General features: G+C 39.1%; 1 protein-coding gene across 1 annotated transcript; it reads left to right on the top strand.

Moving 5' to 3' along the window:
- The first annotated feature begins 558 nt into the window (after nt 1-558).
- kcnk15 (potassium channel, subfamily K, member 15) lies at nt 559-8,258 on the top strand. Its single transcript, XM_074680601.1, has 3 exons — nt 559-831; nt 5,715-6,304; nt 6,486-8,258. The coding sequence occupies exons 2-3, from the start codon at nt 6,007-6,009 to the stop codon at nt 7,493-7,495; spliced, it is 1,308 nt and encodes a 435-aa protein (XP_074536702.1). The 5' UTR covers nt 559-831; nt 5,715-6,006; the 3' UTR covers nt 7,496-8,258.
- Nucleotides 8,259-14,039: the final 5,781 nt, after the last annotated feature.

The following is a 14,039-nucleotide window of genomic DNA, read 5'->3' as shown; positions in this document are numbered from 1 at the left end:
CTGGTGTGAGTTTCTATTTTTGGTTTTAGTTACTGTGGAAACCAGAGGGCTCTGCAGGCATCCAGTATTTGCTGTTGCTATTTAGTGCTTCTGTTTTAAGCTATAAAAACCCAAATCAGCATATTCAAAAGGAGCTCAATATGAATTGTAGAAAAGATTAATGATATGTGAACCCTGGCTGCTCGTGTCAAAGGGGGAACTACTTTAAGCAATTCCACCTTACCAGTAAGTTCTCACTTAGTATGTCCCTGCACGAGCCTGGTGGGTGGAGAGGAGGGTCAGCTCAGGGTAATTGTCTGAGATGAGTCCTTTTAGTCATTCATATACACCTATGAGTACTATTGTTTTTAAGGGTAGTAAATTTCTTCCCTTGATTCAAAATATTATGACTTTATTTTAACTTTCGTTGAATTTATTGACTAACTATCTTGATGAATTCCTGACCAAACGCACCTCCCGGGAGGTACGCCAAAGCACTAATCAAACGCACCGACGTTCAACAGGTGTAGCTATGCTGGACCCGGAAAACGCTGTAATGTTGAGGACTGCTACCTTTTGCCCATTACCAAAAAATGTGAGGGCTACATACCTTTTCCACAGTTTTTAATGACACTTTTAGTAACTACCGAGCCCGTTAATTTCAAAATGTTCCTAATTAATATTGAAACAGTGGAACAGGAGTCGCATTTGGACCCGTTATACAGTCCATGACTGGGACAGAGAGGAAGTGAACTTGTTTTTTGTGGGAATGCGGTCTAACTAAATTTGCAACAAGCGCAGACTGTTGAGGACGACACGGGACACAAGTATCACGGGCGGTGATTCAGCCAGGTGAGTACAACACCTGCACCCCCTGCACCACTGCGTGCTTCTTTATGTGTCTGCAATGCTGCGGTCGACGTTAGATCTCAGTTCATGACTTTGGTGATGTTGAGCCCTTTCTTCATTGCTGGCTACAGGCCTCATAGTCTTCTTGTCTCTTGATGGAAGGACTGATAGGCTAGTGTTCAGTGCTGCTGAAAACTTACAGCCTCTTAAAATCTTGTTGGGAAAATCGTTGTGATATGCTGTCCAGATCATTTTTGTTCATGGACACAAGTGGTGTGTGATTTGCTTGTGTTTCACTACTGTTGAGTTGGCAGTGACTCCCAACTAAGTTGTGGGCTAATATGCTAATATTTCACTTGGTCCACCCCCCGTTTCTTTCCCCCATGGTTGCTCACATTTTGTATTCAACTATGAAGTTTCTTCTTCACTTCACAGTGTCATGAAGCGAAATGCAGAGGTATTTAACAGAAATCTAGGAGCATGAACTGATTACTTCAGATAGGGCTTAACCATCTTTTGAATAATTTTGCAAGTGACTTTAAACTATATTGAATCACTATGAGCTATGGTTTTGTTTTGAAATGGCGTGTGTGAGCTGAACAAAATGAGCAGGCTAAAATCAGTTGCTATGCTTATCTTTGTGATGTATGATGCTTCAGTGTGTTATTAGATCATATCCCTAATGCATGGGTGGCTGTCATTATCACTTTAATTCAGACCACAATAACTTTTTTTCACCAGGCTATGAATATGTTTATTTTTGCTGTAAAAATGGGAAAACTCTTTTTTAAATTGTCATGGTTTCCTATGCTTCTGAAGTGTGCGCTGCAGGATCTGCAGTGTTAAGCACATCAGCTTCTTTCCTCACAGCCTGTGGTTGCAGCTTGTCTGTAATGTGTAGTTTATTTGAAATACAACACAATATAGACTAAAAGTATGCAGTTTCTTTCCCAGAAAGCAATAACGCATAAAATATCAAAGAAGTTAGGGAAGATTTTTTTCAGTGAATTAGGAAAAAAAAACATAATAAATCAAGTCAATTTAACAAAAAAAATGAGCAATATTTTTCCCTGAAAGGCCGTACACTGTTTTAAACACACACACACACACACACACACACACACACACACACACACACACACACACACGCACACACACACACACACACACACACACACACACACACACACACACACACACACACACACACACACACTGATGATGTCAGCCTCAGGTCTCACCATGTTAAAAATATTCTCTCTCTTGTGTACAGTAAAAGCAGGCAGTTGGTCTGCAGCACATCTGAGGGGATAATCCTTTGGTCTGCTCGTCAGAAATTGTGCCGTCTATTTTTTCCTCTGTAGATAAGGGTAGCTACTTTTACCATCACAGTATTAGTTATGGTCTGTCGTCATGGTTACTACAGTGCAAGTATTTCTAGAGAGATTCAAGCATGCACCGCATTTCTGACTCGTGTCTACTATTGCAAAGTACAGTGTTTATTTAAATCAAGGCATGATGCTAATAGTGTGTTTTTATACATACATACATAAATATTGCATCATAGCACAATGTTGGTTCACCAAAGCCTTCTAATTCCTTTTCTCTTATCACTGCACTGAGGTGTAAATCTTGTTACCATTCTGCAAATTTGTACACTTTTTATCCATCAATTGGGGATGAAAACTCTGAATCATTTAGCACATTTTTTGTCGAATTGTGCGTTTGTATTTGACATAGAGATAAGAAAGATGTGCAAACACTGTGTGGTTGTTTGCAGGAAGTTTTGGCATGCATGCAAAGCAAGTCTTGTTGAGTATATACATCAACACAAAATTCTTTGATTTTCAAGAGTGTAAAATCTGCAACTTCTCCTGTGAAGTTCTTGTGCATCCTGAATATTCCCTCACTAGATTTGGATGTCTTTATCTTGCTGCCTTTGACATCAGGTGTATCTCCACAAATATCTTTCTGTAGATGTCTTCTCCTGTCTATAATTTTCTCCTTGTCAAAGCACAGCTGCTGTTCCTTGCTAAAGACTGTCCACAAAGTTTTTTTCAACAGAGAAGCTTAATTTTTTTTAAGCTTTCCTTGAGCATTTTGCCAGATTTGCATTTTATTTTTTTCTCCTGCAGAATTGGCAGATGGGTTTTATTTAGAAGAGAAATACGCCTCCAGGCACAAGGTCCCTTTTATCTCTGTGTGACGCCATGTGCATTTTAAAAAACGGTTTTGTACCATCTGCATTATTTTCTGACAGCATCACCAAACAAAGAGAGGATGTCTTTTTGATTTCATTTGATAAAACTGTGAAAAAAGGTTTTTGTGGATAAGATGGAAGAAAAATAAACCATAACTGATGGCATTTTCCTCAGAACGTGAGCACTCGATGGAGGAAAGACTAAAAATAATATTCTAAGCTGAATATTTCAGGGCTGTTTTTCGTTTTCCCAAAATACATACTCATGATGAAACAAATCTCAACAGAAGCACATCACAACCGACCGAACCTGTATGAATATGGCATTTTTGTGCGGTAGATTTTGAATCAGATGTAGTACAAAACAAGGTGTTACAGGAGTGAGAATTACTCTCCATAATAATTTGCAATTCATGAAACTTTTGTTGTAGCTGTTGTGAAGTACCTGAGAGGGAAGAGAAAAGAGAGAGAAAATCCAAATCAATGTCCCATCTCTGAGTCTAAATACTTCTCCTCAAGTCCAGGGCTGCAGGGGATTGATGGGCCTCCTCTCTTTGTTCCAGGTCCTTGGGCTTTGAAAAAGATGTGAATACAAGCCGTGTGGATTGATGGGAGCCTGTCGAGGCTTCAGGTGCCTCTCTTATCAGCTCAGATGTAATTGATTTATGGAGAGCTGGTTTGAATTACAACAGGGGTGTAAGTGTGCTGATTTAGCCACTTAACACAGAAACAGGGCCCTTGAGAGCAGCAGGTTGCTCTAATAGAGAGGAACAAAAAGAACATACAGTGACACCTGTGAGTGCTTCTCCTACCTGCTGCTACTCAAAGCTTTAATCCACTCTACATCTGATACAAACGTGTCCTCTGTGAGTTGTCAGAAAGATGAAGCCTAAATACTGATATAACATCATTCACTGAATGAGAGGGCGGATCATTATGCTCAACATATTTATTACCTCACTGACAGTCCAAGCCTGTGATTCTGGTTTAAGTAACCATAGCAACCAGCATCACCTACAGTTGGTTTGAAAAAGAATGTCGGGTAACAGTGTCGTTTGTTTAGCTACTGTTCGTGCATGCATCAGCATATGGTGCAGGGACACACACACCCAAACACACGTTTTCATCCATGCAGTGTAAGCATGTGAAGACAGAGAACACACCAACAGTAAATTTGCTTCTCTGTAAAAATGCTGTTTCAGCTGCATGAGCAAATTGGTCTCACTAAATCAGCATGTGTTAATTAAAAATACGACCACATCACCCCTATCTAAAAATTCCTGCAGTGGTTACCAATTGTCTTTTAGAATTAATTTCAAGATTATCTTAATCCTGTTAAGGTTTTAAATGGACTTGCCCCTACGTATATTTTTATTTTTTTTTCCCTCTGTGAGCTAGGACGCAGTCTGAGATCCTCTGGCAGCAGGGATGGGTACTGACCAAATTCTGTCAAAAGTACCTAGTACCTATTCACGTAAAATCAAAAGTTATCATCTTTAGGTATGCATCCTTGTGACTGTAAGAGAGTGGAAGAGTAGGCAATTTTCCATGCTGGACATGATCACAGCATTCCAAAGTTATATATTGAAGAATAAATATATCAAATAATAAAAAAAATACTTTATTATTAAAAAAAAAGAAAGATATTTTTCACCACAGAAACACACAAAAGTACCGAAATTTGGTACAGTTGAATACCAGTACTGTGTTGTTTCAAATGTGAGAATTACCCATCCCTATCTGGCAGTGTTGTGCTGGCTGTTCCAGAGTGGAAAACTAAAACTAAAGGTCAACGGCCTTTTGCTGTTTGAACATCTCAACTCACAGGATGTTACTGAGCAAAAGGAAGCCAGACTCCCCCCATTATATTTTGTAACTCAAGACCCATGTTTATAATGAAGCTTTTATTCTAGGATTTTTTTCAGTTTTTGTAACCTTTTACCTCTCTGCTTTTGTTTGTATGTTTTTATGGCCTGTCTGCTTTTATCCTTATTATTATTATTTTTTTCAAATTTAAGAAGCACTTTACTTGTAAAGAAAGTTCTTTACAAACACTATACATTCTTTCTTTTTCTTCGTCTTCTTCTTCCTCTTCTTCTTCTTCTTCTTTTTCTTCTTCTCATTATCATTATTATTATTATTATTATTATTATTATTATTATTATTATTATTATTACTACTACTACTACTACTACTACTACTACTACTACTACTATTGTTTGTAGGCTACTACTGTCACACAACACTTCAAGAAGACATTTCAATATATTTTCCAGGCTAGAAAATGGTAGCTTAACAATTAGCAAATAACAAATTAAATATTTTAAACTGTGGCAAGTTTCACAGTTAATATTTTTTCTTTATAAATTAGTTTAAAAATAAATGTCGTTTTCAGAGTGTTTTAGGTTTAAATATTGTACTTAGCCTCATGAAGGTTTCTTTTGTTTTCTGTCCACCAACACAACCTTCTATTCTCAGTTATTGGTGTGTTGTTGAACAGCAGTCGAGGGAAGTGTTAAATCCCTCTGGTCGCTGTCCGTGGTGCTGAACCCCCCTCCTCCTCTCTTAGATTGGTATCTGCCGGGTCGAGTCGGGACCTCACTTGTTGCACACAAAGCAGTGGTAAGACTGAGCACTGCTCTCGAATCCCACCATGATTCTTACTCTAATATTGTTTTACTCACAGCTTTTTACTGGTGACTGCTTTGCGCATGCGAGGAGGCAGACTGAGACCACTCGCAGAGACAGATGACCGCGTGAGAGCATCGATCGCTCTCATTTCGCACAGCAAGATATGCTCGTTCCAACCTGAGCATGAAATCTGAACCTGCCAGCACTGATTTCCAGTTTTTCTTTTCCTCACACGCCTCTGCTGCTACTACGTTTTACGCAACAGGCTGCAACATCAATGTGGAGTGTACGCTGAAGAACCAGTCCCACCACCTGTAACTGCGCCTCTCTGCTCCGCCGACTTTTTCATGCCGAAGCCGAGGATGAAGAAGCAAAACATTCGGACCCTGTCGCTCATCCTCTGCATGTTCTCGTACCTGCTGGTGGGCGCCGCGGTGTTTGACGCGCTGGAGTCCGAGTCGGAGAACTCCCGCAGGCGCATCCTGGAGCAGAAGCGCAACGAGATGAAGAAAAAGTACCGCTTCTCCGAGGACGACTACCGCGAGATCGAGCGAGTGGTGCTGCAAGCTGAACCCCATCGCGCCGGGAGACAGTGGAAATTTGCTGGCTCTTTTTACTTTGCCATAACAGTCATCACCACCATTGGTAAGTTGATGCATTGTTTTTATGAGAGAGGGCCTGTCATTGTGCTGCCATTCCTATTTTTGTCTTATTAAATGAACATTTGATGCGTGATTTAATCACAGACTAAACAATGATTTATTGTCTAATCATTGCTACAGTATGCATCACCATGTTTCTCTCTTCCTCATCTCCCCGCTTTAAGGTTATGGACATGCAGCACCAGGCACCGATGCAGGAAAAGTCTTCTGCATGTTCTATGCTGTGCTGGGCATTCCTCTCACTCTGGTCATGTTTCAGAGCCTTGGAGAAAGGATGAACACATTTGTCCGCTATCTCCTTCATAAAATGAAGCAGTGCCTGGGTTTTAGACGCAACGAAGTGTCCATGGAGAACATGGTCCTGGTGGGATTTCTGTCCTGCATTGGCACACTGTGTGTTGGGGCTTCAGCCTTCTCCCACTTTGAGGGCTGGAGCTTCTTCCACGCTTACTACTACTGCTTCATCACACTCACTACCATCGGCTTTGGAGACTATGTGGCCCTACAGAAGAAGGAGGACCTCCAGGAGAAAACACCTTATGTTGTGTTCAGCTTCATGTACATCTTGGTCGGGCTGACCGTCATTGGGGCCTTCCTGAACCTGGTTGTGCTTCGCTTCCTCACCATGAACACAGAGGATGAGAGGAGGGACGCTCAAGAGAGGGCATCGCTGAAGAGGGACAAAGGCCTCTTGGATGGGGGTCTTCATGTTGTAGGAGATCAGAGCAAAAACAGTTACCGAGACAAGAACAGGAGCAATGTAACACACACTCATAATCACAGCACGCTTCTCCTCCCAATGGAGGAGGGAACAAGCCGCACAAACCTCATCACCTCCTCCCCGGTGGAGGACCAGGAGAGGCAGAGGAGCCCATGCAGACAGAGGCTGCAGTTTCAAATCAAAACACAAAGATGCAGGAGAGAGTCCAGCCTCACTTCCCTCTGCTCGTGTGCGTGTTACCGTATAGGGGTGTGTGACAGTCCTCTTGTGTCCAACAGTGAGCACCAACACGGCTGCCATGTTAACTCTGTGTACTACAATTCAGTGTCCTATAGGATTGAGGGCTGCTCTCCGGGATCAAGAGACAACACTGGACTGTCCTCTCCAGGAAGCACACTCTCACCTGGGCACAGCTTCCAGGAGTTCCCTCGTTCAAGGAGAAAGTCAGTTTAGAGAGGACCTTAGAGGGGCGTGTTTGCACAGACTGTAAACTGTATTTTGAATGTGTTGGATCTCTTTTGTGCATGTCAAAAGATTCCCTGTCTGTTGCTTTTAAAAATTCTTATTTCATGTGAACCAAGGATTTGATTTCTCTTCCTGTTTTTTACCACAACTTTGATTTTGCTCTGCTGTTTTCCTTGCATGTTATCCAAAAGTGAGGTGCATGCCAAAAAGAATGTTAAGCACACAATGTGAATGCATGAGTGCTGTGTAAAGATGTCAACAGTCTAGCTTTTGATTGAATATTTTAACAGAGGTATTTTGGATATTGTTCATCAATGATTGTGTAACTGTTCAGTGAATGTATGTGAATAACCCTCATTGACTCTTGCTTCAGACAAACTTTTTCATGCCATAGCCAGAAGATGTCAATAACACTTTTATATTAAAAAGCCTTAAAGAACTACCAAGCACAGGAGGTATGCGGCTTCTTAGCTCAGAGAGTTTAATAAATCCTATTATTGCCTAAAATCTGTCATAATGTTTCTGTGCATTCTCCAGCAGTAATGCACTCTGATATAGAGAGATTATGATTGTTATTCGACTGATGGATGTAGCACACAACAGATATGTAGCTGGTTACTCGCAAGCTTCCGGCCTGAACTGGAAAATTGTTACTTTTCAGCCAAGATTTTATGCCCTTGTAGACCTGGTTTCTTTCAGACTGATGTGAAACTCTCACAATGTTGTTTTATTAAACTTAAGGAAAAATGAATTAGTGTTTTTCTTTTTTTTTCTTTAAAAAAATGTCATTAAGGGTTACTAGATACTCCAATTATTAACACTTTTATAGGAAATTTAAATAACATACTTCCGCTTCCTTGGTTGTAGCAGTTGTTTGAATCAAAAGAAAAAAAGTGCCCTACTTTGTTCTTTTATGCTTAAAAAAAAATAAAATGAAATAAAAAAATCGAAAACTCATTATGATACAGAGGCCACATTTAAAGCTCCTGTGAGGTAAATTAAGCTGGTTATGTATCAAACTGGAACTAAACTTGATGCCTCTTTATGGACTTTGAGAGCAAGTAGGTTTGTGCACAATTTATTTTTTCCTCATAGTTTTTAATGTTGATAACTGCTGTGTGGGGGCAATTGTCAGATGAGGGATTTATAGCAGGCAGAAGAAAAAAACATTCTCTACAATGAGTGATGAGCTGTGTTACTTTTTCAGAAGAAAAACATGGCTTCCATATGAGCAGGACAGCATCAGCAAAAATAAGGGTCTTCTCTTTGTTCACAGGGGATGCCAAATCAGACACAGACAAAGTTTCTTGCGGCAACTTTAAACACAGCTATCTGACAGTTCATCTTTGTCTACCGTTATAGACTTTATTTGTAAAAATGCTAAATGAATGAAATGAACAGATTTTTACTGATTGAATTTTATCTTTATTGTTTTAAAAACAGTATAGTGATGGTTCAATAAGACAACTTATTTTAAAATCTTTAGTGCAGCGTTGGTACATTGCTGCTGTTTAGTGTCTCGGCTCAGACCTTATCACTTCTCCAAGGAAAGATTTTAGGAGTCATGAGAACATCTTATCTCCCTGTTTGGGCTTCCAGGTGGATGCTGGGTAGGTGGTGGGGCTGAAAATATGAGCAATCCTGGTGCAGAGCAGAGGTTGCAGTAACAGAGCAGGGACAGTGACCGGCAATTCTGCAGTTTAGGCTGACCACATCATTTTCATTCTGCACAATCATCCTTCAAACTTGGTGAAGTGTGAAATCAGTGCAGCTAAAGAGACCTGCTTGAACTCACCTTCTTGTGTCTCCATTTATTGAATGACTTAAGGAATGTAGCTTTAACAATAAAATCTTCCAAATGAGTCAAACTTTTGATTTCTTAGTTATGAGATTTTGCTTTGCTTGGGCACCTAAATTACAATCACTTTATCTTTTGAAGTAGTTTTCCTCATACCACTGAATTATGATGTATGTATAAATTGTTCATGATAAGATGAAATCTTTTTCCACCATGAGTCTGAGATTTGTGAGTCACTGAAGCCAGTAATGAAATAGCCTTAAAGAAAGAAACAAAACACCTACACTTGAAATGCAACACTACATATCAAATCTTTAAATACTACCGCTTCTCCTTTGCCATGGGGTGAAATCTTCTCATGTGTCATAGCATATTCCCACTAACTCTGTTAGCTGTTTTTTACAGCCTGTTTTTCAGTCTGGGGTGATGGAGGGAAATCATGAAGTCTGAATAAAAGTGTCCCCCAAGCTTACATTTCAGCCATCTGTTGATCTGCTGGAAAAGAAGCTACTTTACATATAAATGTAAAAGTGATTGGGCAATAGAGTTTGGAATGGTGATTGGTCCTGAAATGCCATCTGCTCTGACTCCTCAGGGGCTGAGGAAAGGACTTCAGCTCTCTGTCTTACTTTGTTTCATCACAGGTTGTTGTGCTGATCTGTCAGGTTCCACATTGTGCCTGTCTACTTTTGGATACGTAGTTTTCATCACTCTACATCATTGTATGATAGGAAAAGGAGTAGGGTGAGGCCACAATAACTTTGAGAAGAGAGCCCTCTGCTGGTGAAAAAGGAAACAGCATACTTGAAATGCTAATCATGTAGCCACTAGAGGGCAGTATATGTCCATGGTTTAATTTTATGCAGACAACATAAAGAGGATTTCATCACAGGCATTAAAAAAATTAACAGCTGTCAGATACTGCTGTGTACTTGTTTAATTTATGTGTACCTGTTTTGCGTATTGAACTCTTTGATAAGGTTGAGCTGTGAGAATTATGTTGCTACTAAATTAAAAGTAAAGAGTCCATACTGATCCTTTTGGACTGAGCAAATGGACAATATGGCCATAATGTAGATATGTTGAAATTGTACACACACACACACACACACACACACACACACACACACACACACACACACACACACACACACACACACACACACACACACACACACAACTATATATATATATAATGTGTGTGTGTGTGTGTGTGTGTGTGTGTGTGTGTGTGTGTGTGGTTTTTTTACACTACATGCCAGCTGATGCCCACACTTACCACACTTATGTTTGAGCATGCAATCTAATGTGCCCTCAGACCCATTCATGTGTATTCGAACACCACTGGCACAGTACAGTACTGACTCTTAAACTAATGCATAGACTAGTCATTAGAAACTGAAATGGAAAAAATGAAATTACACAAGAAAACAAAGCCTCAAATCTCACAGACATAAACTTTAACCCCCATCTTCCTGTATGTTTTCATAAAAACATGAATGTGCAATTCCTGATCCTGACTTCGGAGACCACTGATTTAATTTACAGTAATTTAATCAGAAATGTTATTTAATTGGCGCCACTTCACTGAAAGAGGAAAAGGAGAAAAAAAGAATGTAACCCAGACATACAGGGACTCTCTGTTTAGTGACTCCACTGGCTAATCGGTATCGATCAGATCAACATGTGTAGCTTTCATTTAGAATTAAAGTTACTCTGAATTACAAGTACATTCATTCTGATATTCATTTCAAAGTAAGCCTTATATCAAACTAACTCCTTGAGTGGTACAGTGAAAAAACTGGCACAAAACGCAGACAGAATTATTCAACGTTGATGGATTATAGCAAACTTTTATAACAAAGAGACCAGAAGTAGAAATTACACAGCATGCTCCATTATTTCATTTCATCGCCACTTCACTTCCAGGCTGGTCTCCATTCGGCTGTTCTTGGATAAGAGGTTCAGGTTAAAAAGGACCAGTTTCAATGTAGTCAGGGTATAATCCTGCAGCTAATTAAATTTTTTTGTTCCATCTATTATCATTTCAGCATTTCCCATTGTATCCAAAAAGTCAAATTTATCCAGGCTGAAGTGGATGAAACAGGGAGAGCTTATATTTCTCTCCTAGTGCATTAAAATTCCTCCTGACAGAAGAATCCCTTCATCTTCTGCAGCCATTTTATTATCCAACCAAATAATTTTAAGGTTTTGTTGAGGGTCTTTTTGTGCTCAGGGCCATGGATCAAAGTAAGGTGCTACAGTACATCTGCTGAAATGGATGATCTTGAAAGGGATAATCAGATAGAGGCTCAGTATAATGGGGGCTGCTGCTGGTAGTCTGTTGAGAGATAATTATACTCTCCTGAAGATCACTGCAAATGTAAAAATGTGCTCGTCTGTAATGTAACATTATTTCTGATCTTGTTTTTGCATTCATCCTGTTAATATGGATAAATAGCATTCTCTATGCGATGGTTTTATTCTGTTGTAATGTCTTTTGGACAGATTTCCCAGAAGACATTGCATGTGATACGGAGAGTTTTAAACTCTCCGTCCTACTCAGCATCCAATGACTGCAAGAAAACTTCCATAAAACACACAAAAGTTAAAGCTGCACAATAATTTGCAATCTAACTACGATGGTAATTCTCAAGAATAAAACTCGCAAAAGTCCCAATTCACCAAGAAAAATAAAATTTGCAATCAACAAGTGATGCTTTTCCAATCATGTCGCATTGATTTTATCCCACTGGATGCTTTCACATGCTTTCTTTATTTGATGCCATCACATGAAGCTCAAACTAGTAGTTACTGTTACATTACCGGTGTAAATTAAGTGGTAGATAAAAGCTGCGTCCTAAATTTGTTGTGGTTTCTGGAGAGAAATTGTTCACTTCACACAGTGTGTAAGACATAAACAGCAGTAGATAGACAAAAACTGTTGGTGATAGCGAATGTTATTGTGGAGTATTGTCAAAAACCTCCATTTAATTTCCTTTTTTTGGTCATGATTTAATTCATTATTGATGAATAGTCTCCAGAATTTGTTCAATAGGATCTGTAGATGACATAAATACCCTAACTGCTCATTACAGTGTTCCTTCCTCTAATATTTGTTTCATAACAATGTGTACATTTTTTACAAAATAGACTCTAAAGTGAGCTTTACTATTGAATTATTCTTTGATAACTCTCTTTGTGCTGTTTGAAGGTCAAATCATATCACCAAGTGACATTCTCGGCAGACTATGGTCTTGTAAAATAAACGAAATGAGTATTGTATCTTAAGCAGTATATTATTATTTGGTATATGAATTTTAATAATAAATTAATGTTGCTGTGTTGTATTTGTGTTAATGGACCTGTACTTGCAAGCCACCACAGGATGGTTGCAGTATTTTAGGTTTCATTCTTATGAGGCTGTCAAGTTGTCCATCAGTGTCAAATTCAGTGTCATGGGTTGTGAAGAACACCACCAGGAGAAAGGCCTTTTAAATATTTAAGCTTATTTAAGCTCTCAAAGAGCTTTAAGCGGAAAGTTGATGCAAAAAGTGCAACTTTAATCAAGAACGGACCAACAAGTTTGTATTTATAGTGCCAACTGTTAGAAATGCTGAACCTGTGTACAGCATTGTTGCTGCAAACCACTGTTGTTGCGAACCAATACAATTACCACAACACAAAATATGTAAGCTTAAAATAGTCATATACTGAAAAGGCAGAGAAAAATTTGTACTTTGAAGTCTCAGTACTTCCATGCAAGCAGAATTATTAACCAAACTTCAACTGAACAAGAGAGGGCAACAAGTGTGTCTCTGCATGCAACAAATTTGTTGTTATTTTCAGTTGAAGGCAGGCTATGGCACAAGCTACTTTTTGTAAAAATAGTTTTTGTGCTCACTAGGGTATTTTCCAGTAATGTTCTGGGGGACGGATTGAAAACTCTAGGGCTGGATTTGACCGTTCATTGTTGTAAAACCTAGACGTAGTATTGGCTCAGATGTATCTGTTGGAAAGTTTTATTGTTGCAGAATGTAAATATGGGTTCACAGAGCTCTACACAAAATGACTTTGACTGACTTCTTCTGTTCCTGTTTAACATTTTAATTCAAAAGGAATCCAAACACCAGCTTTCAATGTTGTAGATGCTGAATATTAGCGTGATTCATGCCATGTTGTTTACGAAACAACATTTTTAAATTTTAGTTATTACGCAACCCGTTATCGTGCTTCCACAGGAGTGAAGCCTCGTTACAGCACACATAATTTATTCCAGCATTGTTTGAATCAATGTTGACTTGTTGAAAAAAGGATAAGTTGTATAACTTATAGATGGAGTTTCTGTGACATCAGCCATTCATTTATGATACAGAATTTTGAAGCTTATCATCAAAGGAGGCCATATTGGTAATGCTGACTGAGCCAAGCCTCTTTCAAGTTACAATGAGGTTAAGAGGCTGCCCTCTTTGTAGGCAGCTGCAGGATATTTTTATACAGTCCTAGTCAGCATACATACTTAATTCTATTGTAGTATTTGGCATTATAACAACACGTTATATTTCTGTTACAGGCCTAATTAAAACCAAAAACTTACTGCCTTCTCTCAGCAGACACCATCTTTTCTCTTTAGTGTTAGATCTGAGGCTGATGGTCCCAGGCGTCTGCTACATTTAGCCAAACTTCTGTTGAAATTGGAAACCCACGTGTAAACTTCAGATTAAAAGCATAACT

The sequence above is a fragment of the Halichoeres trimaculatus genome, unplaced genomic scaffold (genome assembly GCF_033239565.1).
Source record: "Halichoeres trimaculatus isolate MK-OKI-2021-1 unplaced genomic scaffold, fHalTri1.1 fHalTri1_scaffold_11, whole genome shotgun sequence".
NCBI classification, from domain to species: Eukaryota; Metazoa; Chordata; class Actinopteri; order Labriformes; family Labridae; genus Halichoeres; species Halichoeres trimaculatus.
The sequence above is the reverse complement of the archived record's forward strand: the minus strand, read 5'-3'. Positions and strand labels throughout refer to the sequence as shown.